Source organism: Toxorhynchites rutilus, chromosome 1 (assembly GCF_029784135.1).
Source record: "Toxorhynchites rutilus septentrionalis strain SRP chromosome 1, ASM2978413v1, whole genome shotgun sequence".
Lineage (NCBI taxonomy): Eukaryota > Metazoa > Arthropoda > Insecta > Diptera > Culicidae > Toxorhynchites > Toxorhynchites rutilus.
Window position 1 is genome coordinate 122892181 of NC_073744.1, and position 23257 is coordinate 122915437.

Genomic DNA, 23257 nt, shown 5'->3' on the forward strand with positions numbered 1-23257 from the left:
GTGTCATGCAAATAACCTCTCACGAACATATAACCAAATATGAGTAGTGCACCCTCGGCCGGGTGGTTAGCGTCTCACATTATCATGCCGGGTGTTCGGGTTCGATTCCTATTCTCGCCGGGGGATTTTTTCGTCAAAGAATTTTCTTCAACTTGCACTGTGGTCACGCGTATTCTAGAGCTTGCCCCTCGGAATACATTCAAGGCGTATTATTTGACTTAAGAAATCTCGAAAAAATTAGAAATTTAATAAATGACGTTAGTTAATGCATACGTTGAGACGGCAAAAGTTCCACAAGGAACAGAACCAAATTTGGCATGTGGAGGTTTTAGGAGACAAGAAATGTTTCTTAGGTGGTTTGACACTCCTCTCCCTCTCTACAGGAGGGAGGGGGGCTGGATAACTCGAGAACTAATCAAGCAAATGGGAACAAACTTGGCATATAGAGGTTTTAGGGATCGAAGGGGATCGGTGGTTCGACGCTCCTCCCCGCTCTCTAAGGGGAGGCAGCCATACAAATGAAACAAAAATTTCTGCATAACTCGAGAATTAATCAAGCAAACGGAACCAAATTTGGCATGTGGAGGTTTTAGGGGGCACAAAACGTTTCTATGCTGGCTCGACACACCTACCCCCTCTCTAAGGGGGCATGGGGGCTGCCACACAAATGAAACACAAACTTATGCATAACTCGAGAACTAATCAAGCAAAAAGAGCCCAATTTGAAATGTGAGGGTTTTTGGGTACGAGAAATGTTTCTATGATGGTATGACACCCCTCCCTCCTCTAGAAAGGAGAGGGGGTCCAATGAAAATAATGCACATATTTCATTTATTGCACCCTAAAACCTCCACATGTCAACTTTGGTTTCGTTTGCCGAGTAATGCAAAAATTTGTGGTAGCCCCCCTTTAGAGAGGGGGAGGAGTGTGTAACTACTATAGAAACATTTATTGCCCCTTAAAACCTCCACATGCCATATCTGGTTTCGTTTGTTTGATTATTTCCCGAGTAATGCAGAAATTTGTGTTTCATTTGTATGACAGACCACCTAGGACTTGATCCGGAACAGGTATTTTTGGATGACTTTTCGGCACATATGGGGCGGTATCTCGGTCATAACTTCCCGAATGTTGTCTTTCAAATGTTCAAAAGTTTGCAAAGAGTTGACATAGACACGGTCTTTCGCATAACCCCACAAAAAAAGTCTAGCGGGTTCAAATCGCATGATCTGGACGGCCAAGGCCAATTGGCATCACCAAAACTCGAAATTATGCGTCCCTCAAATTTCGTTCGCAATATGGCCATGTTCGGTCGTGTTGTGTGGCACGTGGCGCCGTCCTGCCGGAACCACATGTCATCCGTATCCATATCTTCAATTTGTGGCAAAAAAATCGGTTAACATGCGGCCATAGCGCTCACCATTCACAGTTACCGTCTCGCCGTCCTCATTTTCAAAGAAATACGACCCGATGACTCCACCAGACCATAATGCGCACCAAACAGTGACTTTTGGCGGATGCAATGGCCTCTCAACAATCACGTGTGGATTTTCTGAGCCCCATATACGGAAATTTTGGGTGTTCACATAGCCACCGAGCTCGAAATGTGCCTCATCGCTGAAGAAAATTTGATGCGAAAATTCAGCATTTTGCTGCTGTTGTTCGTTCACCCAATCGACGTATGCCCGACGCATTCCATGGTCACCATGCTCTAATTTTTGTAACAGTTGGACTTTATATGGATGTAGGTGCAAGTCCAAATGCAAAATTCGCCACAATGATGTGTTTGACAAGCCCAATTGCTGACCACGCCGTGGAATCGAATCATTCGGGTCATCCTCCACACTGGCAGCAACAGCAGCAATATTTTCGGCCGAACGCACATTACGATGATGCACAGGTTTCACAATATCCGCTACGGATCCAGTTTGTTCGAATTTACGCACTACATTAGCGATTGTGTTCTCTGTAGGCCGTCCATGACGATCAAAATCCGTCCGCAATGCTCGAAAAACATTTGCCGGTTTTTCATCATTTTTATAGTATAATTTAACAAAATTAACACGTTGTGCGATGCTAAAACGATCCATATTGTAAACTGGCAGACATTCAACTAACGATATGACGCTTTGGTTGACAGCTATGGCAAACGGTTGTCAGCGCAGGGCTGTATACTTTCGGAAGCCCTAAATGGAAAACCCTGTATATATATATATATATATATATATATATATATATATACATATATATATATATATATATATATATATATATATATATATATATATATATATATATATATATATATATATATATATATATATATATATATATATATATATATATATATATATATATATATATATATATATATATATATATATATATATTGACAAGTGTTGGTAGTCCATTCGATATTTGCGCTAACGAAATTGTTATTTGCAGGTGGATGAAGAAACTTGCACGAGAATTGTGTCTGAAAATAAACTGATATTATAATGTCGAGTTTAGGTAGAAGTACTTTAATAATTTTATAGGGTAGAATAGAATAGAATATCAGCTAGTCTAATAAATTTCTACTAAGAAAAAAGACGGGTGGGTAATGTCGGGGACATAACCGGAGTGACGTAGGACTATACAAAGGGGACAGCTTTTGTTAAATATATATTTTAAATATATTGTTTTATTTTCTTCTCCTACGTGAATACCTACCTATCTACCTGAAAAATGGATTAGTTTACTGTTTACTCTTTATGAATATGTTGGTGGTTCTGAAAAGAACCTTTGGTGTTGTGTTTTTGTTATCACTCGATATTCCCATCTTGTTCGGTTAAACCTTTCTGTTTAGCTATTGCGTTTGCCACTCGCCACAGCTTTCACAGTTGGAAAATTTCTTCCCATCCAGCTTGTGACATGTTGTTCAGTAAATTACATTTAATGCGACGTGCCGGAGAAACACTTTGCCACTCACTGAAACTAAGCTGCTCTGTTCTTGATGCGGGTTTTCTGATTGTCGTGAGCAGCTTTGCAAGCCAACTCGAGCACTCCGACGGCTGAAACTCTATAATCGCTGTTAGGTATACTGGTGCTCCGGCACCAATCCGTTCGGCCTATCTACCCTTGCTGAGCAATTGGCGGATACACCTACGGGGAACGGCACACCTGCACGGTTCGAGTGGGACTTTGCCTTTCCCTTAACTTGTCCTCCTTTGTTACGTCCACGATGCCGATGCCGTACAACCACACGGGTTTACGGTTTGAAAGAAAATAAGATATTTTTTTAGGGTCCGCGTGTTTTATACTCTAGCGGTACACACTCACAGGATAGAGACAAATCGGCAGACTCAGCCAGAGGGGCGAGTCCAACGAGACGAACGAATGAGCGTTAAAAGGCAGCGATGGCAAAAAAATACATTCATTACGATTTGTTCGCTCGTTGCATTCACATGCAGGCTAAAAAGGGTCCTTTTCAGGATCACAAAATTATCTTCAATCTAAAGAGTTTATTGTTTTGTTATCACTCGATATCCCCATCTTGTTCGGCTAAACCTTCCTGTTTAGCGATTTGTTGCCACTCGCCACAGCTTTCACAGTTGGAAAATTTCTTCCCATCCAGCTTTGTGACATGTTGTACAGTAAATTACATTCAATGCGACGTGCCGAAGCGCCACTCAGTGTCGCATTGGAGGCGATTTTAACCTATAATTGAACATTTGCGATGACAGTGGTACAGTGTCGACTTTCAATGTGGGGTCATAATTTGGATCTCTATGTTTACAAAAATGTCCAATTAAATAAGTCGCATTACATGTCCGTCCAATTATCTAAATGTCGAACTAATTGTAAATTACTGTACTTTCAATCTGGAAACAATTTAAGAATTGGTGAAAATTGTATAATCAGGAAAGTCCCCAACTATCAATAAGCTCAGAACAACTGCCAAATTCACATACTCATCAGATCCTGGCAAACAAATTATGAAAAAATCAATTTGTGTTTTATTATTATTTTGGATAATGTTTTAGAAAGCATTGAACTGTATTTCCTAAACTCTTTTTTGGAAGGTTTAATGGCCCTGAAAAGCGCCTTGTTTTATGGAATGGTTCCAATTTAGAAAACTTAGTACTAGTGGTTTTGAAAAAAACCATTTCGAACGCCCTCGATGCCGCCTTGTTCTGGATTTGCCACCAAAGCAGTTTGTATAAAGAACAAACTTTTTTCTTCTGCTACCTGATGCCGTTTTGCGATTGCGTTTGCCACTCGCCACTCGCTGCAACTGCCTGTTGTCTTGATGTCCACCGAACCGAATGTGTTCTGTTCCGAATGCGGGTTTTCTTATCGTCGCGAGCAGCTTTGCCAGCCAACTCGATCACTTCGGCGGCCGACACTATATAACGCCGGCTTGGTGGACTGGGGCACTGGTACTGGTACGCGCTCGGCCTAGCTACCCTTGCGGGGAACTCCAGATCAACACGGTTCGAGCGGGATTTTGCCTTTCCCTTCACTTTTCCTCCTTTACCATGTCCAGACATGGCTGCTTGGGTTGGTTTGTTGATGTGTTGTGATGCGAACCGATGTGGTGTACGGTTTGAATGAGAATGATCGTTACGGCAGCGGAGCGGGGATTTTTAAGCTGACTGGCTGGCTCGAGAATTACGCATGTGTGAGACTGCGACCAATGTTTCGTTCATTTTTTTCTTTTTCCTTTCCAATCGTGCTTCATTCTATTTCGCTGCTGCTCTGGTTGGTTTGGTCGGTACGATTTGAGGAGCACATAATGGACCAATCAAAAATGGGCACATAGTGCATTTTGACAATGCATGATATTTCACAATTATTCAATTATTTATCTCAAGAAAAATTAAATGTTATTCGTTATGATAGATGCGTGGATATATTTCCTATCAATTGATGCAAAAACCTTTGCGATCTATTGAGAAATGCTCGAGTTATAAGCGTTCCAAATCTTGCATTTTTTCCTACTTGTTCAGTGCCTAGATTTCCATTTCACCCCCTATATCTTCCGGTTAGACGTAGTCCTACGTCAATATATCGTTATATTATTCTGCTAAAAGCAAATACACAACAATTTCCTCATTTGAATCAGCATTGTCAACAGCCGCCGGTTCATTAAAAAGTAACATTCACGTTGACCTTGGTCACGACTACTACGCTGCATTTCATTTTCTATTAATGCGGTCGTCGTCAGGCTTCGAATTACATCACTTATTTTTGCGCTTTATGTTTCTTCTATTTCGCAGGGTCTCGCTTTCACGATCGAAGAGCGTCAAGCATTAGGCATTCATGGCCTGCTGCCTGCCGTCGTACGATCCGAGGAAGAACAGGTCAAACATTGTTTGATTCTGTTGGAACGTTTGGCCAATGATCTGGATAAGTACATTTATCTGATTGGGTTACTGGACCGCAATGAAAGGCTGTTCTACAAAGTTCTGTCCTCGGACATTGAAAACATGATGCCGCTGGTTTACACCCCTACCGTTGGGTTGGCTTGCCAGAAATATAGCATGATCTATCAACAGCCCAAAGGAATGTACATCACGATCAACGACAAGGGCCATGTGTATGACGTACTGAAGAATTGGCCCGAGACGGACATAAGAGCCATTTGTGTCACCGACGGAGAGCGTGTTTTGGGTTTGGGTGACCTCGGTGCCAACGGTATGGGAATTCCTGTCGGCAAGCTTGCCCTTTACACAGCGCTGGCGGGAATAAAACCTCACCAGTGTCTGCCGGTCACGCTGGACGTGGGAACCAACACGCAGACTATCCTAGATGACCCGCTTTACGTAGGTCTGCGCCACAAACGCGTCACCGGCGAAGCTTACGATGAATTTATCGACGAGTTTATGCAAGCTGCCGTGAGGCGTTTTGGTCGCAACTGTTTGATTCAGTTTGAAGATTTTGGCAATTCCAATGCATTCCGTTTCCTGGACAAATACCGCGACAATTATTGCACATTCAATGATGATATTCAGGGAACAGCCTCGGTGGCCGTTGCAGGCCTATTGTCCTCGCTGCGGGTAACTAAAACCAAACTCAGCGAGAATAAGGTGCTGTTCCAGGGTGCTGGAGAAGCTGCGCTTGGCATTGCAGAACTGTGTGTGATGGCACTCCGCAATGAGGGACTGAGCGAACAAGAGGCGCGCCAGAGAATTTGGCTTGTTGACAGTAAAGGTATTTATAACAAGTATTTCATGTAATTAGTACAACTAACAATCAATCTTTCTGTGTTCCCATCCAGGATTGATTGTCAAGGATCGTCCGAAGGGCGGCATTTCTGGCCACAAGCATCGTTTCGCTCACGAACACGCTCCGGTTGACACCCTGGCGGAAGCTGTCAAGGAACTCAAACCGACGGTGCTCATCGGAGCGGCGGCCATCGCTGGTGCCTTCACGCCGGAAATTTTACGCACGATGGGAGAGATCAACGATCGGCCAATAATTTTCGCTCTGTCCAACCCAACGAGCAAAGCGGAATGCACTGCCGAACAGGCATACGAAAACACCGATGGTCGGTGTGTGTTCGCTTCCGGTTCGCCATTTGCACCGGTCACTTACAAGGGCAAGACATACCACCCTGGACAGGGTAACAACTCTTACATCTTCCCAGGTGTTGCTCTCGGGGTGATCTGTGCCGGTGCAGCCACAATTCCGGAGGACATGTTCCTCATTTCGGCGCAACGTTTGTCGGATATCGTGACCGAAGAGGATCTCGAGAGTGGTAACCTCTATCCCCCCTTGGAATCGATCCAGGATTGTTCGATCAAGATTGCTGTCCGCGTAATGGAATACGCGTATGAGAATGGAATCGCCTGCACCAAACCGGAGCCGAGCGATAAAGAAGCCTTCATCCGATCGCAGATGTATGACGTGAGCTATAAGCCGGCTCTGCCAGCTGTTTACGCATGGCCCAAGCTGTAAATGGGAAAAATTTCCCATCAACTGTAAATTTTGTTTGTATATTTTTTTCGTATATACAAGGTGAAAACATTTTCAAACGGGTCGAATGCGTAAACTGTTCGGATTATTTTAGAGCAATGAGGCAACAAGAATCATTCAAGGTATATTTTTTTCACTTTCTGTTAAACTGTATAGGTTTATTCAGGCGCAAATATTCTTTGTTTACCGCTGATAATAACATTCTTGTATTGTTCATTGTTTGTTTGCGTCGTCGAATCAATGTACTTGTCTATCTATCACTTCTCATCGTAGAAATTTTGCATCATTCATTCGAAATGTAACATGTAATTTATTGAAACCAATGTCTTATAAGCTATTGTTGATAAATAAAACGGTAAGATGTACGATCAATCACGGGCTGATATATGTATGTAAAAAACTACAAAAATATGTGTAAGGCAAGTGGCTGTCAAGTTGGTAACTCATTGTGTTTTGTCTAGGGAAAGAAAGTCCTTCTACCGAATTGTGGAATTTGTTGGGATACTTGTTTCTTCAAGGAAATAGAGACGAATGAACTCTCAGAGTTTAAAGTCTCTCTAATTCATTACCGATTACCGATTCAAGGAAATGAGAGTTGTTAATAACCGAAAGAGGACTTTTCCTTCTTATGAGAATTCAGGGAACCTGGGGGTAATACGGACAGTGGGGGTAATATGAACAGGTGGTTAATTTGTATAGTTACATTTTGAATTTCAAATTTCTGTTAATGAGAACCCGTTCTACATCTTATTCTATAATGTTTGAACCACTATGGGTTGCCGTCTAGGCACACCCTATTAATTTACCAGAGAGAGAATCACTCTATGTCGAGAAACGAAGAGAAGGAGAGAGAACGACAATAGTCAGTTTTTTACCACACGCGGTGTCGTGTGGTAAATGATGCTCAATTAATTTGGCAAAGGTCGTAAAGGATGAAACCAAATTTTATCGCATCGTAGCGAAAGTGGACCAATCAGTAATAGAGGTGTGCAATCCAGCTCATCATGATGAACAGCTCAGATCAGCTCAGCTCATCTAGAAGAGCTGTTCTTTATGAATAGCTCTTCAGCTCAGTTGTCAGTGTCGACATCTGGTGGCGACTTTCAATTTGGGTCCCAAACTCGATAGTGTAATCTTTATCAGATTAGAAGACGAAGCCAGTTTAAAATGTTAAAATTTAAATGAATTTTTGTCTATACATTTCCGATATTTTTACTGAGACTTTTCATTATAATATAAAATTGTCTTCAAGAAGAATTTTTTGAGATTTTTTCACCGCCTACAAACAAAGTGTTTTAGACTAATTTAATACACAGATTTTAATTTTCATTCATAATTTTAATTTTAAAAACGTGTTCATTCTGCCTGAAAGACAATTATTATTTTTGGCGCCCCCTAAAACAAAGCCCAATTCCGTCAACCCGAATATAACAGTTGAAAAGACAAGGAACAAATGAAACTGAACTGATGTCATAGCACGGAGAGCGAGAGACGGTCAGTTCATTTGAATCTTACAGCTCACACACTCTCTTCAATTCTACAGCTCTTTTCTCTCCTTCATCATCATCAAAGTGAGCTGAAGAGCTGTTTGATTTTTTTTTGCGAGCTGTTCCGCGTCAACTCACTTCAAAGAGTCGATTCTTCGGAACAGCTCATGAGCGGATGGCACATCTCTAATCAGTAATATGTCACATTGCGAATTTAGTGTCGAACCCCCCTCCACAAGAAAAATATAAAGCGATAAAAGAGAGGTTAATTTCACGTTTTGCCTTGTCATCAGAGGCTCGTTTGGAGCGGCTGCTTAGTGCGTCTAACCTTGGAGATATACGACCGACACATTTGCTAGCTAAAATGAGGAACTGGCAGCTGGTCTGAACGTTAGTGAAAATTTACTCAAGATGTTGTTTCGATGGAACTTTACCCAAGCTAGCAGAAATGACCGATAAAATGGCAGGATCACCTCAAGTCGCGGGAATAACGACGGTTCCATCTTCAAGCGAAACTTAAAATCAAATTGTATCTTTACAAGAGCAGCTGGAGGTTCTCAGTGCGGAGATTCGTCATCTCGAGTTCAATCCCTCACCTTACCGCAATCGTTCTTCGTCCCGAACAAGACCAAACAATGATTTTTTCTGGTATCATCAAAAATATGGACGGCAAGCACAGCACTGCAAGCCACCTTGCCAATATAAAAAACAAAAAAAACTAGCTCTCTGCTCGCACGAATCGGCCGAAGTGGGCGTAGCATTTACGAGCCGGCGCCTCCTGTTATCAGACAGAACGAGTAATTACCGATTCCTCATTGACACGGGTTCCGACGTTTCGTTTTAATTCCAGCAACGAGAAAAGAAAAATTATCGACAACTAAAACATTATTTACTCTACACGCAGCAAACGGTACGGGCATCAAAACGTACACGACGAAAATTGTATCAACAGACCTCGGATAATGACGGAAATTTACTTGGAATTTTCGGAGCAGATTTTTTGGCGCATTTCGGGCTTCTGGTCGATTTAACAAACAAAGTTCTAATTGATTCGAAAACAATGATGCAATCTTCTGGCAACGTGATGACTACCCGAATCCACAGCATAACTAGCATTAATTTAAATCACCCGTTCCATCAGCTTCTACCTGAGTATCGTCAAGTTACACTTCCGGGAAGTCTGCGTATTGAGGTTCAGCATGACGTCACGCATCATATTCTTACCAAAGGTCCACCAAAAGCAAGCAAAGTGAGGTGAAGGCACCCAGACAAATTAAATGCCGCAACAGAGGAATTTGCCTTAATGAATAAACTGGGTATTTGCCGCCCATCATGCAGCAGATGGACTAGTCCTCCACACTGCGTTCCAAAAACGAATGGTCAATGGAGATTCGTCGGCGACTATCGGCAGCTAAATCAAGTAACGATTCCGGACCGTTATCCAGTGCCTCATGTTCACGATCTACTTAACTCTCTACAAGGTAAGAATATTTTCACAACGCTTGACTTGGAAAGAGCGTATCATCAGAAACCAGTTGAAGAAGCAGACATTCCAAAACCAGCCGTAATTAACCATCCGGCTTGTTCGAACTTACACGAATGCAGTTTGGTTTGTGCAACGCGAGCCAAACCATTCAACGTTTCATGCACACAGTTTTTGGAGATCTCGATTTTGTAATTGTATTCATCGATGATTGATATTTTTTTTGGCAGACTTATCTCACTTCTTAACTAGGCGAACCTAGCCAGAATTTTCACCTGCCCCCGGGCTTCTGAATGCCAAAGGGGGACTAGGCTCTGCGGAATGCACGTATCTGCATGCTCGTGCTGTTTCAGTCCTGACCGAGAAATTGTCGGACAATCGCGCAGGTGCTAAGGATGACCGACTTTTGGATGCCGGCCAATTCCTTCTCCATATTCAACACCTTTAGCGCTTCCAGAAGTGTCTTCGGGACCATTCCAGTTCCAGAGAGAACGACTGGAACAATTCTTGGGACCTCCCTTAGCCCCCACAGTTCCTTGAGCTCCACGGTCAATGGTCGGTACTTGCAGATTTTGCGACCGTGGGTCTCCTCCAGATTCTGGTTCAGTGGAATAGCGACATCGATGATGGTGACTTTGCGGTCGCTCTTGTCGTAAACTATTATATCTGGGCGGTTGTGGTGGATCGAGAGGTCGGTCAGAACAGTGCGATCCCAGTACAGCTTGAAACGGTCATTTTCCAGGACAGCTGCAGGCAGGTACCGGTAGTTTGGTACGTTGTCTTCCAGTAGAGCACATTGGAGCGCCAGTTGTCGATGAACAATACGGGCCACGTTGTTGTGGCGCTCGGTGTAGGCTGCGTTGGCCAAAACGGGACAGCCTTCCATAATGTGCTCTATGTTTTCACGTGGTTGATGGCACATCCGGCAAATGTCATCAACGTCTTGATGCCAGACGTACCGCCTGCAGTTTCTCGTCGGCATTATCCTGTCCTGGATGGCTATCATGTCGGCTTCTACTACTGAAGAGAGTTCACCACGCGTTAGCCACAGATTAGATGCGGCCTTGTCGACGTGTGGCCGGTCCAGTTGATGGGGGTGGGCACCATGCACTGCCTTCTGCTTCCAAGCTGCAATCTTCTCCTCCACTGTCTACAGATTACAGTTGAGTTGGTACTTTTATTTTTTTGTTTTTTTGTTTGGTTTGGTTTTGGTTTTTTTTTGTAGTTGTTTTTTTCTTTTTTTTTATCTGTATTATAGTGACTTTCAACTCATTTGGCTGGTTCGTCACTTTTTACCTCCATTTTTGGAAGAATGTCGGGAGTGAGAATTGAACTCGTGACCTTCAGCGTGAGAGGCATGGATGTTACCACTACGCCAGATCGCCTCCCATCGATGATATCTGCATTGCGTCAACTTCACATGAAGAACACATGGAACATGTACATGTTGTTTTTAAACGGCTGAAAGAAAATCAGAAAATCAGTGTAGATAAAAGCAAATTCGCACAGCAACAAGTTGAATTTTTATGATATTTAGTAGATCAAGAAGGGATTAAACCATTACCATCCCGTGTGCAAACTGTCATTCACTATCTACGTCCGATAACTGTGAAGGAGCTTCGAAGATTCCTAGCATTGATTAACGTTTACAAAAGATTCATCCCTAACGCTGTCGATGTTCAACTTGAACTTCATAAATTGATTCCAGACAATAGAAAGAACGACACACGGAAAATCCAATGGGACAGCGAATCTAAAATATCATTCAAATGTTGCAAAAATTCTTTAGCTAACGCAGCCTCGTCAAAACCACTTGCTTTGTTGATAGATTCTTCCAGTACCGCAGCAGGAGCGGTGCTTCAACAGCTTTCCGGTGCGTTATGGCAGCCGCTTGGCTTCCATTCTGAGAAATTTGGAGACTCGCAGAAAAAATAATCAACATTCGGGCGTGAATTGACGGCTATGAAAATGGCTGTCAAATATTTTCGGCACTTCCTAGAAGGCCGCAATTTCATAATATTCACTGATCATAAGCCACTTACAAACGCATTGACTAGTAATTCAACCAGCAGGTTCGGATACACGTCACATCAATACTGTTGCTGATACTCTGTCCAGAGTCGAGGCTGTGTCTGCAATTGATTACATGTCATTGCAAACGATCAAAAAATAGATATAGAGCTAAAAAGGCTTATGTCGTCTCCGTCGTTGAAATTTGAACAAATACGTATTCCGAATTCGTCTCAGCCAATCTACTGTGATGTTTCAATAAAAAATCGAATCGTCCTTTCGTTCCAGCGAAGCATCGCGCTACCGTGCTGCAACAACTACACGGTTTGGCGCACACTGGTTCACGGGCTACTAGAAAACTCATTTCCGAGAGGTTTATATGGCCTGCATCGAATAGCGATATCAATCGTTTTGTTCGAGAATGCATAAGCATAAGAATGTTCCAAAGTGAATCGACACACTGAGCAATTGCATTGTCTAAACTGCGTCCTCCTAAAACTACTCATCATGCCAAGCAATCCGTGTTTGTGCACAGTAAATTGAACACATGCTCTCATGTCTTTTTACGCGTCGATGCTGTCAAGCGATCGCTACAACAGCCTTACGAAGGATCATAAGAAATCGTGAGACGAAGCGGAAAATATTTCGATATCATCATAGCTGGAAGAGAGCAAAGAATATCTATAGACCGTCTCAAACCAGCATTTGGATGCGACGACAATATCAGAAATCACCCAACTGAAGATAGCCAAACGTTAATTACACAATCCGGTCATCGGGTCCGATTCTTAGTGTAACTGGAGGGGGCCTTATGGGTTGCCGTCTAGGCACACCCTATTAATTTACCAGAGAGAGAATCACTCTATGTCGAGAAACGAAGAGAACGAGAGAGAACGACAATAGTCAGGTTTTTACCACGCGCAGTGTCGTTAACAACGAAATATATTTTCACCGAATAAAGTTAGTTTTATTGTTAGTCTAACCGTGACTTTTCATTTCCCTCTGAATTCGTCCGCCACACCACTCTAAAGCGGCCCTTACACGATCAGTAGCATTGACTTTATCAGTAAAGGCAATACTAACAAGACACACTCCGTTCGGCATCATAATTATTCTTCAACCCTACACGATAATTTTTATTGCTCTGAGGAATGCAGCTACTCTAGCCTTCATAGTCGTAAGAGAAATATACACATTTTCGAAATGAAAACTATCAATGAAAATCAATTTTATTGTATCAAATAAACATCCACATAAATAATTTGAAAGGTTTTCTGCAAACAATGAAAAAATCTAGAACGAAAGTTGTTCCTCATAATGGTTTCTAATTATAATTTCAACAATTTGATCTGTTAATTTAATGTCTTCCAGTGATGGATGAAGAAGATTCAAAACAATATTTTATGAGCATTCGAAAACTATTTTGAAATTATTTTCATTGATCTATTCACAATTTAAAACTGTATTTTTCAATAGTAATCTCAATAGCTTATGCTTGATCCATTACCATTTAATACCTTCGTAGGTGTCGACACCGTATCTTACGCGTATGCTTCACTCACTCATTTGGGCAATAGATGTCGACACTGCACCGTCGCCATCGCGAATTAACATTTTAAGCTTCGTGCTCCATTGTTGTGAAGCGAAAATGATAATGGGTTTTCAGGTAGAAGAAACAAACTTCTAAAATCAAAAAGTATAAATGAAAATCTTTTTTTTTTCACATCAAATATGTTGCTCTATGTAATAGATCAACAGGTTTTCTGTAAATGGTGAAAAAATCTTGGGGTAATTCGAACCCCCCCCTTCTTGAAAAGAAGGCATCAAATTAGATTTTTTATAATGTCATGCCCTTTTATTGCTGAAATGCATGTACCTGACGTAAAAATTTAGTGAAATTATAAAATCGTATAAAATCGTCTGTCTGTTCATCTGTCTGATTCTTATGGACTCGGAAACTACTGAACCGATCAATCTATATATATAAAAATGGATTTCTGTCTGTCTGATTCTTATGGACTCGGAAACTACTGAGCCGATCAACATGAAATTTAGTATGTAGGGGTTTTTGGGGCCGGGGAAGAGCAGAACTCCAGGAAGGAATTTAACCATTTAGGGCTGTCTTTATTCCATCATATTTTCTGTATGAAACATTTATTCCATGTAACGGAGAAATTTGCAAGTGATTGACAAATCTTGAACGAGAAATGTGTCTCAAAATAATCTGATATACAGGGTTTTCCATTTCAGACTTCCGAAAGTATACAGCCCTGCGCTGACAACCGTTTGACATAGCTGTCAACCAAAGCGTTATATCGTTAGTTGAATGTCTGCCATTTTACAATACGGATCGTTTTAGCATCGCACTTAACACGTTGTGTCAAATATTCTACAAAAATGATGAAAAACCGGCAAATGTTTTTCGAGCATTACGGACGGATTTTGGTCGTCATGGACGGCCTACAGAGCACACAATCGCTAATGTAGTGCGTAAATTCGAACAAACTGGATCCGTAGCGGATATTGTGAAACCTGTGCATCAACGTAATGTGCGTTCGGCCGAAAATATTGCTGCTGTTGCTGCCAGTGTGGAGGATGACCCGAAGGTTTCGATTCCACGGCGTGCTCAGCAGTTGGGCTTGTCAAACACATCATTGTGGCGAATTTTGCATTTGGACTTGCACCTACATCCATATAAAGTCCAACTGGTACAAAAATTAGAGCGTGGTGACCATGGAATGCGTCGGGCATACGTCGATTGGGTGAACGAACAACAACAGCAAAATACTGAATTTTCGCATCAAATTTTCTTCAACGATGAGGCACATTTCGAGCTCGGTGGCTATGTGAACACTCAAAATTTCCGTATATGGGGCTCAAAAAATCCACACGTGATTGTTGAGAGGCCATTGCATCCGCAAAAAGTCACTGTTTGATGCGCATTATGGTCTGGTGGAGTCATCGGGCCGTATTTCTTTGAAAATGAGGACGGCGAGACGGTAACTGTGAATGGTGAGCGCTATGGCCGCATGTTAACCGATTTTTTTTGCTACAAATTGAAGATATGGATACGGATGACATGTGGTTTCAGCAGGACGGCGCCACGTGCCACACAACACGACCGAACATGGCCATATTGCGAACGAAATTTGAGGGACGCATAATTTCGCGTTTTGGTGATGCCAATTGGCCGTCCAGATCATGCGATTTGAACCCGCTAGACTTTTTTTTGTTGGGGTATGCGAAAGATCGTGTCTATGCCAACTCTCCGCAAACTCTTGAACATTTGAAAGACAACATTCGTGAAGTTATGACCGAGATACCGCCCCATATGTGCCGAAAAGTCATCTAAAATTACCGGATCAAGGTGTGCGAGGAAGCCCTAGGTGGACATTTGAATGATGTTGTATTCAATTCATTCAACTATACAATAAATTGGAAGATAGACTCGAGCAAGCGGTTCAAAACTGTGATGGCAATGAGCTTCCTACACATTTGGCACATAATGGCATAAACCAAACTTTAATTTGAAATAAAAGTTTCATCGAAATTCGAATTTTAAGTGTTTTATTTCAATTTACTTTCGGAATTTAAAGTTGGAAAACCCTGTATTATAATGATGAGTTTTGTTAGAAATACTAGGAATTTTATAGTAAAAGTTAAATTCAACGGGGTCGATTAGAAGATCAATCAATGAACAGTTCTGCGATTGGACCCATGAACTTGCTCAAAGTATGAAAACGTGGATGTTTGAAGGCATTGATAACAAAACACAAATTTTAGGCGGGACGAAGTTTGTCGGGTCAGCTAGTAGGAAATATAGAAAAACTGATAGGTGACAGTCACTTCTCCGATTTTTGTCAGCCTGAAATGCCATAATGGGAGCGCGTTCAATACCATGATAACTTTTATTTGTAACAGCATAAATCGTACCAACGTTCTTTTCAAGAATGATAATAGTTGTTTTTTTTCTGTTTTCGGTTCCAACACCGTAAAGAAACGTTAGAAAACGTCGAAACATCTCAGGTCAAAACCAAAGATCGTTATGATGTGTGATAAGGAGATTTGATGGTTAATCAAACGCATACTCATAAACTCGAATTGATCAACTTATGAATTTAAAAAAATGTACCCCTCGAAAAGATTCGTGTATGTCAGCTTGTTAGAGCCAATCTATTCGTCAAACTGTGATATGTAAGAGGAATGTAAAGATTTCATATTTTCGATGCTAGTGTCATATTGTATTTCATTTTTATTATAAATTGATTACTAATCAGGTAACGCAATTAGTATTTTTACATATCGCTATAATCAGACGGACAAAGGGAACATGCTTCCCAAGGGTCTTAAGATGAGAAGCATGGGAAAATCTCGCAGGGAGATTTTCACATGATAATCACGCAGAAGTCCAATTCCTTTAGCCATCATTTAACTTTCAACAATTAACCATTGATATTGAGGAAAAAAATAACAAAACTCACCTCATCAGACAGCACATCTACTCGAGCACGTCTTCATTAACTACACATTCCATTGGTTTCAAGCCGAAAATGTTCATTTGCTTTTTTGCGGCTAGGAAACCTCTCACTTCATCATACCTTTGAACACTTTTCTGCAACTTCCGCAGGTTCCGATCCGGGTCATCGTCATTCTCCGATTCGCTCCCATATGAACACCATTTCCCACATTCATCCTGCTCCTTATCATCCCACTCAATTCCCTTATCCATCAAAGCTCGCTTCTCTCTTGCCTTAAATTCTACCCCGATTGGTTCGATACGTTCCCGGAGTTGCTTGAGAACTGGCTTGAAGTGTCTCTTCACGATTTTTGAGTTGATATTATCTATATCATCGATGGATCCTACCGATCTTCTTCTGGATTCCTCATCTGAGTGTTGTTCGGTTCCATCCACAGCAAAGAATTCATCTCTAATCGTTGGTACATCCTGCTCCGAATAGCAACGCACCTCTGCAGCAGTCTGGTCAGCCTGTGTCGAGTCGGCATTATGTACAAACTGTGGATTAATTATCGCACTCCCCGTTGGATCCTCATTCAAGATTCTTTTCAATGATATCAGCAGTCGTTGGCATTCCTCTTCCGACGCTGTTAATCCGCCAGCAATGCATTCCAAGGGCTCCTCAAATGACTTCAAATGTGTAGGAAGCTCATTGCCATCACAGTTTTGAACCGCTTGCTCGAGTCTATCTTCCAATTTATTGTATTGTTGAACGATGCTCAATAGCTTGACCGATAAAGTAATAGAAAGTGTTCGCAAATTGGAAATTTCAGGTGGAAGAGTTTTAGGTGTAACGCGTACAGCTTTATTCTGATTAGAAAATGCGATTCTATTAAGGAACGACATACATTTATGCCTCTGTTGGTCAATTTCGTTACTAAGTTCAAGCAATCTATCAGGTAACACCTGATGACCACACGCAACAGAAAGAGCAAATCTGGTTAGGTATTGAGACTGCATGTAAGCGAAAATATTGTAAAATTCCTAAAAAAAATTATATAAATAAAAACAGGAAGCCATCACTTTACAATTTAGCACTAACCTTTATCGCCTTAGGACCAATTGCCTTCGCAACCATCTCCTCGGACAGCAGCTCACAATCCTCGAGAGCTTCCATGGGTAAGTACAATGCATTCAAATTTTCGCTGAGAGGAAACTCGTTCTCCAACATGCGTACCGATGTATGAATCTTCTTGATGGTTTCAACACAACATCGAATACAATTCCCAACCACATCTTCTGCGTCACCTTTTTGCATCGATCGAACGTGAAGGCTCTCATTAACTAACAAAAGATTCTTCTTAACCACTACTTCAAACTGCTCGAGTGATTTGATGAGATGTTGTAAAGATTTCTCCTTGCGCTTAAGATGAATACGGTTGACTAGCTTGAAACCGCAGACTGTTCCACCAATTAAACCAATTCCAGTGCAAGTAGCATATGCCCACCGCGGGACACTACGTATCGGAGACAGTATGATGGCAGCCGAGATACAACTTGCCAACATCAACGTTCGTCCGGTACATTGTGAACTTTCATCCCTACTGCCAAGGCTTTGAAGACAATCCTCAAGAATTTCAACGTGATCAACTAGTAAACGCTTCGAGTTCAGACAGTGAAGAAGAATATCTAATTTGAAAGTCTGAAAATATGTTCATTAATTGTACGTAACATAAGTATCTCGACATTATTAGACGTACCTCTTGATCAGAAACTTTTGCGAAAAATGGGAACTTCATTTGGAGATAATCCACTAGAATTACAAATAGATTGCTAAATAGTATTTTTCAATAATACTTCATATACAAAAACAAAACCGGCACTCAAAATCAGCTGTTTGTATTTTAGAGTGACCAGCTGACAGAAAATGTTAATATCAAATGCTTTCCCGAGTAAAAACTTAAGGCCCATTTATACGTTGCTAGTAGCTGACTTGACAATGAGCAGCTACTGACCCGGTGGACTCGCTTGACAATTGGTTGACTCGCCTTGTCCGTTCACACAGTGTGAGCTGCTGGCGAGAAACTAGATACTACGGCACGGGTTTACCAGGGATGCCAGGCGACTTTTCAAATGTCCATCAAATAGTCAGAAACAGCAATCAGGTCCGAATTTGTCAAATGATTGGTCCAAAATCGACTTCTTTATTGGCAGTTTTCATCTTAGGTTTTCAGTTGAATGTATCATCACACAATTTTATAGCAAAACAAACGCTGATCGTGTTTAAAAATACATACTTTGTGCTGAATTTCTTTGAACTGAAGGTACTATCCGAAAAAGCAGAAAGAGAAAAGGATTCGGGCCAGGAATTAGATGCAAAGAAAAGGAGCAACAAATACAATATTGAAGGAACTCTACGATGAGGATCCCCGAGATTACAGAGCAGTGTTGATAATAACACCTGAACAAGTGAAAAAACTGTTGGATTTAATTGCTCCACGAATACAACGCCAAGATACAGTCATGAGGGATGCTGTACCTGCAAGAGTTAAATTAGAAATGACATTGATGTGCCTTTGTTTTGGAATATCGTTGGGATTGTTGTCGATATTTTTTAGAATTTCGAAAACATCCATAGCTCAGATAATTCCGAAAGGATGTGATGTTATAAATGGTAGTCTAAAAGATTTTTTTTTTTAATTTTATTTATTTTGTGAAATGAAAATGATAGTCGATTTGCAGGTGCAATAAATACGCTTCAAAAATTTTAATAATGAATGAAAATGTACTTTTTTAAATCGAATATGTATTCTGTTTCTTAGAACAATACTTTTTTTTGTAAGTTGTGATCTGATAATGATTCTATATTAGAGATTCTCAAGAAAACTATCTCAAAAAGAAAGCGTGCCCCGCCAGCGTGCAAAACGAAATAACAATTATTTCGTTTAGAAACTATGAGGGTTTTATTTGTTTTTCCAATAATTTTCAAGTCTATAAATATCTTCACATATTTTCAAATATCTTAAAAATAGAGACATTTCATTACATTTGGCATCACTGATTCGAACGCTAAATTCTGTTTTTGACGTTGTGAAGCATGCAAGTGCGAGTAAATTCAAAAAACTTTGAAGTAGCTCGCACGCCGGATCACACATGACAATAACTGGCATGATGTGTTCACACGGTGTGAGTAGCTGCACTGCAGTAACTGACTAGACCGACTCGTATGCTTACTCGCACCGTCTGAACCCGGCTTTAAGGCCCATTTATACGTTGCTAGTAGCTGACTTCACAATGAGCAGCTACTGACCCGGTGAACTCGCTTGACAAATGGTTGACTCGCCTTGTCCGTTCACACAATGTGAGCTGCTGGCAAGAAACTAGATACTATGACACAGGTTTACCAGAGATGCCAGGCGATTCTTCAAATGTCCATCAAATAGTCAGAAACAGCAAACAGATCCGAATTTGTCAGATGATTGATGCGAAATCGACTTCTTTATTCGCAGTTTTCGTCTTAGGTTTTCAGTTGAATTTATCATTACACAATTTTATCGCGAAACACACGCTGGCCGTGTTTAAAAATACTTTGTGCTGATTTTTTTTTAACTGAAGGTACTATCCGGAAAAAGACGAAAGAAAAAAGGATTCGGGCCAGGAATTGGATGCAAAGAAAAGAAGCAACAAATACAATATTGAAGTAACTCTACGATGATGATCCCCGAGAGTACAGAGCCGTGTTGAGAATAACACCGGAAAAAGTGAAAAAACTGTTGGATTTAATTGCTCCACAAATACAACGCAATATACACTCATGAGGAATGCTATACCTACATGAGTGAAACTAGAAATGGTGTGCCTTTCTTCTGGAATATCGTTCAGATTATTGTCGATATTTTTTTTAGAATCACGAAAACATCCATAGCTAAAATAGTTCCGAAAGTATGTGGTGCTACAAATGGCAGTCTAAAAGATTTTTCAAAATTTGATTTATTTCGCCTTGACAACAGCTTCGTGTACCAATTTGTGAAATGAAAATGATAGTAAATTTGCAGGAGGAATAAATACGCCTCAAAAACTAAAATCGAATATGTAAAAAAAATCGAATATGTATTCTGTTTCTTAGAACAATACTTTTTTTGCAAGTTGTGAGTGAATTTTGAATGAAAATTGTGCCCGATAATGATTTTATATTTAGAATCCCAAGAAAACTATCTCAAAAAGAAAACGTGTCCCACCAGCGCGCAAAACAAAATAAAATGAGTAAAAAAACTTTTTAAGTTAAACGGTTTATTTGTGATTAAACATAATAATGTACTAAAAGCTAGAAAATAATTAGGCAAGTAGCAGTTAGAAGTTATCACACCTCTCCTTCATTAGTTTAGGGCATTGATAAGACTAAAATAAAATCGTGGGACATATGATGAAGTCACTAATTGTGGATAATGGAAATCCAACGTGCCCCACGATTTCATTTTAGTCTTATCAATGCCCTAGACTAATGAAGGAGAGGTGTGATAACTTCTAACTGCTACTTTCCTAATTATTTTCTAGCTTTTAGTACATTATTATGTTTAATCACGAATAAACAGTTCAACTTAAAAAGTTTTTTTACTCATTTTATTTTCTAGTTTTTAGTACATTATCTGTTTCATTAGAATATTTCTCTACAATAAAGCCATTGTACTGTATTCTATCAGTCAAAAAATTTCATTTGATACCGATATTGAGTGGATTGCAGAAAATACATAGTGTGTTCTCCAAGTCAAGTTCGTTGGTTTGATACACATATCTCAATCAACCTCTTGTTTTGAGATGATATGGAATCAGCTATTTTGTAGCCAAATTGGATTTTTCAAGATAAGCAGTTTTAAAATGACAGCAGAGAAAAAGGTATTTTAGAAATTCGGTCAGTTTCTATTGGTCAAATTTCTATTAATGTGGGACAATCCTACAGACATACGAACAGTTCAAGCTAAATAAAACCGTTTAATAAAGTAATTTGCTATTTTGTGATTACGGCCATCTTGGATTTTAATTTTTCATGATCTACTGTGAACTACTATTCAAGCCCTTTCATTTGAGAGCCATATTAATGGTGTTTTGACATAATATGTAGTCCGCCATTTGGTAGAATTTTGATGGATTTGCATTTTTCATAAATAACCGTGTTCTACTACTTCATTTGATACCCATAATAATAGGGTTTTTAGAAAATATGTAGTCCGCCATTTTGTAGTGGCAGCCATCTTGGATTTACATTTATCATAAATAACTGTATTCTGCTAGTCAGTCCCTTCCATTTGATACCCATATTAATGAAGTTATGAGGAAATATGTAGTCCGCCATTTTGTAGTGGCAGCCATCTTGGATTTGCATTTTTCTTAAATAACCGTATTCTGCTAGTCAAGCCCTTTCATTTGATACCCATATTGATGGGGTTTTGGAAAACCCACATTGATGAGGTTTTGAAGAAGAAAGGGATCCGCCATTTTGTAGCAGCCGCCATCTTGGATTTTCAAGATCATGAAATACGCAGTTTTGTAATGACTACAGATGTGTGTTTAATGTGAGTATTGGTTGATCTTCCTGTCTAACAACCATTTGGAGATATGCTTGTGCTAAATCCAGTTTAGAAAATTTCTCGCCACCGGCCATGTTGGCGAATAATTCATCTATGGTCGGTAAAGGATGTTCGTCCACTAACAGATTCTTGTTAACGGTCAGCTTGAAATCCCCACACAGACGCACCTTGTTGGCGGACTTCATCACAGGCACTATCGGAGTCGCCCATTCACTGTGGTTAACTTTCAACAAGATCCCCTTTTCCACCATCCGATTGATTTCGTTTTCCACAACATCTTGAATAGAAAAAGGTATTGAACGAGATTTCAAAAATACAGGTTTGCTATTCGGTTTCAGGGTTAGCGAAGCTTGAACTTTGGTGATCTCTCCAATAGAATCATCGAAAACTGAAGGGAACTCTTCGAGTACATTTCTCACCGTTCCGGATAACGGTGTACGCAGCGTTATTTTGTTGACACTAGAAAGATAGTTTTTCATGACATCGTTCCAATTGAACTGCAACGCACGCATCCACTCCCGCCCCAGCAACGGTTGCCTTTTCGAATCGACCACGAACAATCGCAAGACTTGTATTTTCCCGTTACACGCCACATCTACATCAATGGTACCGAAAACCTTTATTTTACTTCCGCAGTAACTACGCAATTCAACTTTTGTCTCATTAAGCGTAATGTCGTTAAACCATTTTACTCTGTCAGCAAGCCCAATCAAGGAAACTGGTGAACCACTGTCTACCTCAAATTTTATCAATACGTCGTTCACTTTAAGTTTCAAAAATATTTTCGAAAGAGGTTCTGCTCTAGAATCATCAAGTTTACCAACATCAACTACACATATTTCATCAATCTCTTCTTCTGAGTCTGACTCATTACCCTCCTCAACCAAATTTGTCTTATATTTGTATTGCTTACTCGAATTAATATTGTTTTTAATGTTGTGGCCCGGAAAGCTGAGACACACCCTTTGCAAATGACCGATTTTCTTACAGTGATTACAAACTGAGTTCTTATGTGAACATGCATTAGCCAGATGCGCTTCACTACCACACCTGTAACACTTAGGGTTAGTAGTATTAGTTACTTTAAAAAAAATACAAAAAAAATAAAAGAAAATACACAGTGTGTTCTCCAAGTCAAGTTCGTTGGTTTGATACACATATCTCAATCAACCTCTTGTTTTGAGATGATATGGAATCAGCTATTTTGTAGCCAAATTGGATTTTTCAAGATAAGCAGTTTTAAAATGACAGCAGAGAAAAAGGTATTTTAGAAATT

The 23257-nt window shown here is 40.4% G+C and overlaps 3 protein-coding genes across 5 annotated transcripts in view; 1 reads left to right on the plus strand and 2 right to left on the minus strand.

The window, feature by feature from the left end:
* Positions 1-7402, plus strand: part of LOC129762509 (NADP-dependent malic enzyme) — a 70201-nt gene extending 62799 nt beyond the window's left edge. For all 3 annotated transcript variants that reach the window (XM_055760814.1, XM_055760815.1, XM_055760816.1), the window contains 2 exons: positions 5262-6195; positions 6263-7402. In XM_055760814.1, the coding sequence (XP_055616789.1) occupies positions 5262-6195; positions 6263-6942 (1614 nt within the window). In that variant the 3' untranslated portion in view covers positions 6943-7402. The remainder of the gene's footprint in view (positions 1-5261; positions 6196-6262) is intronic.
* Positions 6683-18296, minus strand: LOC129762510 (uncharacterized). The gene is made up of 4 exons (XM_055760817.1): positions 18157-18296; positions 17499-18098; positions 16422-17440; positions 6683-11391 (listed from the first exon to the last, which is right to left on the minus strand). The coding sequence occupies exons 1-3, from the start codon at positions 18193-18195 to the stop codon at positions 16439-16441; spliced, it is 1641 nt and encodes a 546-aa protein (XP_055616792.1). The 5' UTR covers positions 18196-18296; the 3' UTR covers positions 6683-11391; positions 16422-16438.
* A 3651-nt stretch (positions 18297-21947) lies between these two features.
* Positions 21948-22493, minus strand: LOC129761398 (uncharacterized protein K02A2.6-like). Its single transcript, XM_055759119.1, has one exon. It carries the CDS (start codon positions 22491-22493, stop codon positions 21948-21950), a length of 546 nt encoding a protein of 181 aa, XP_055615094.1.
* Positions 22494-23257: the final 764 nt, after the last annotated feature.

What these genes read in the sequence shown, in the direction of transcription:
- LOC129761398 (XM_055759119.1), bottom strand. Translation starts at nt 22,493, where the DNA reads ATGCGTGCGTTGCAGTTCAATTGGAACGATGTCATGAAAAACTATCTT.
- LOC129762510 (XM_055760817.1), bottom strand. Translation starts at nt 18,195, where the DNA reads ATGAAGTTCCCATTTTTCGCAAAAGTTTCTGATCAAGAG. An exon ending in CAAAAGTTTCTGATCAAGAG is followed by an intron (nt 18,099 to 18,156) that starts GTACGTCTAATA and finishes ACATATTTTCAG; the next exon opens with ACTTTCAAATTAGATATTCT. An exon ending in TTGGTCCTAAGGCGATAAAG is followed by an intron (nt 17,441 to 17,498) that starts GTTAGTGCTAAA and finishes AATTTTTTTTAG; the next exon opens with GAATTTTACAATATTTTCGC.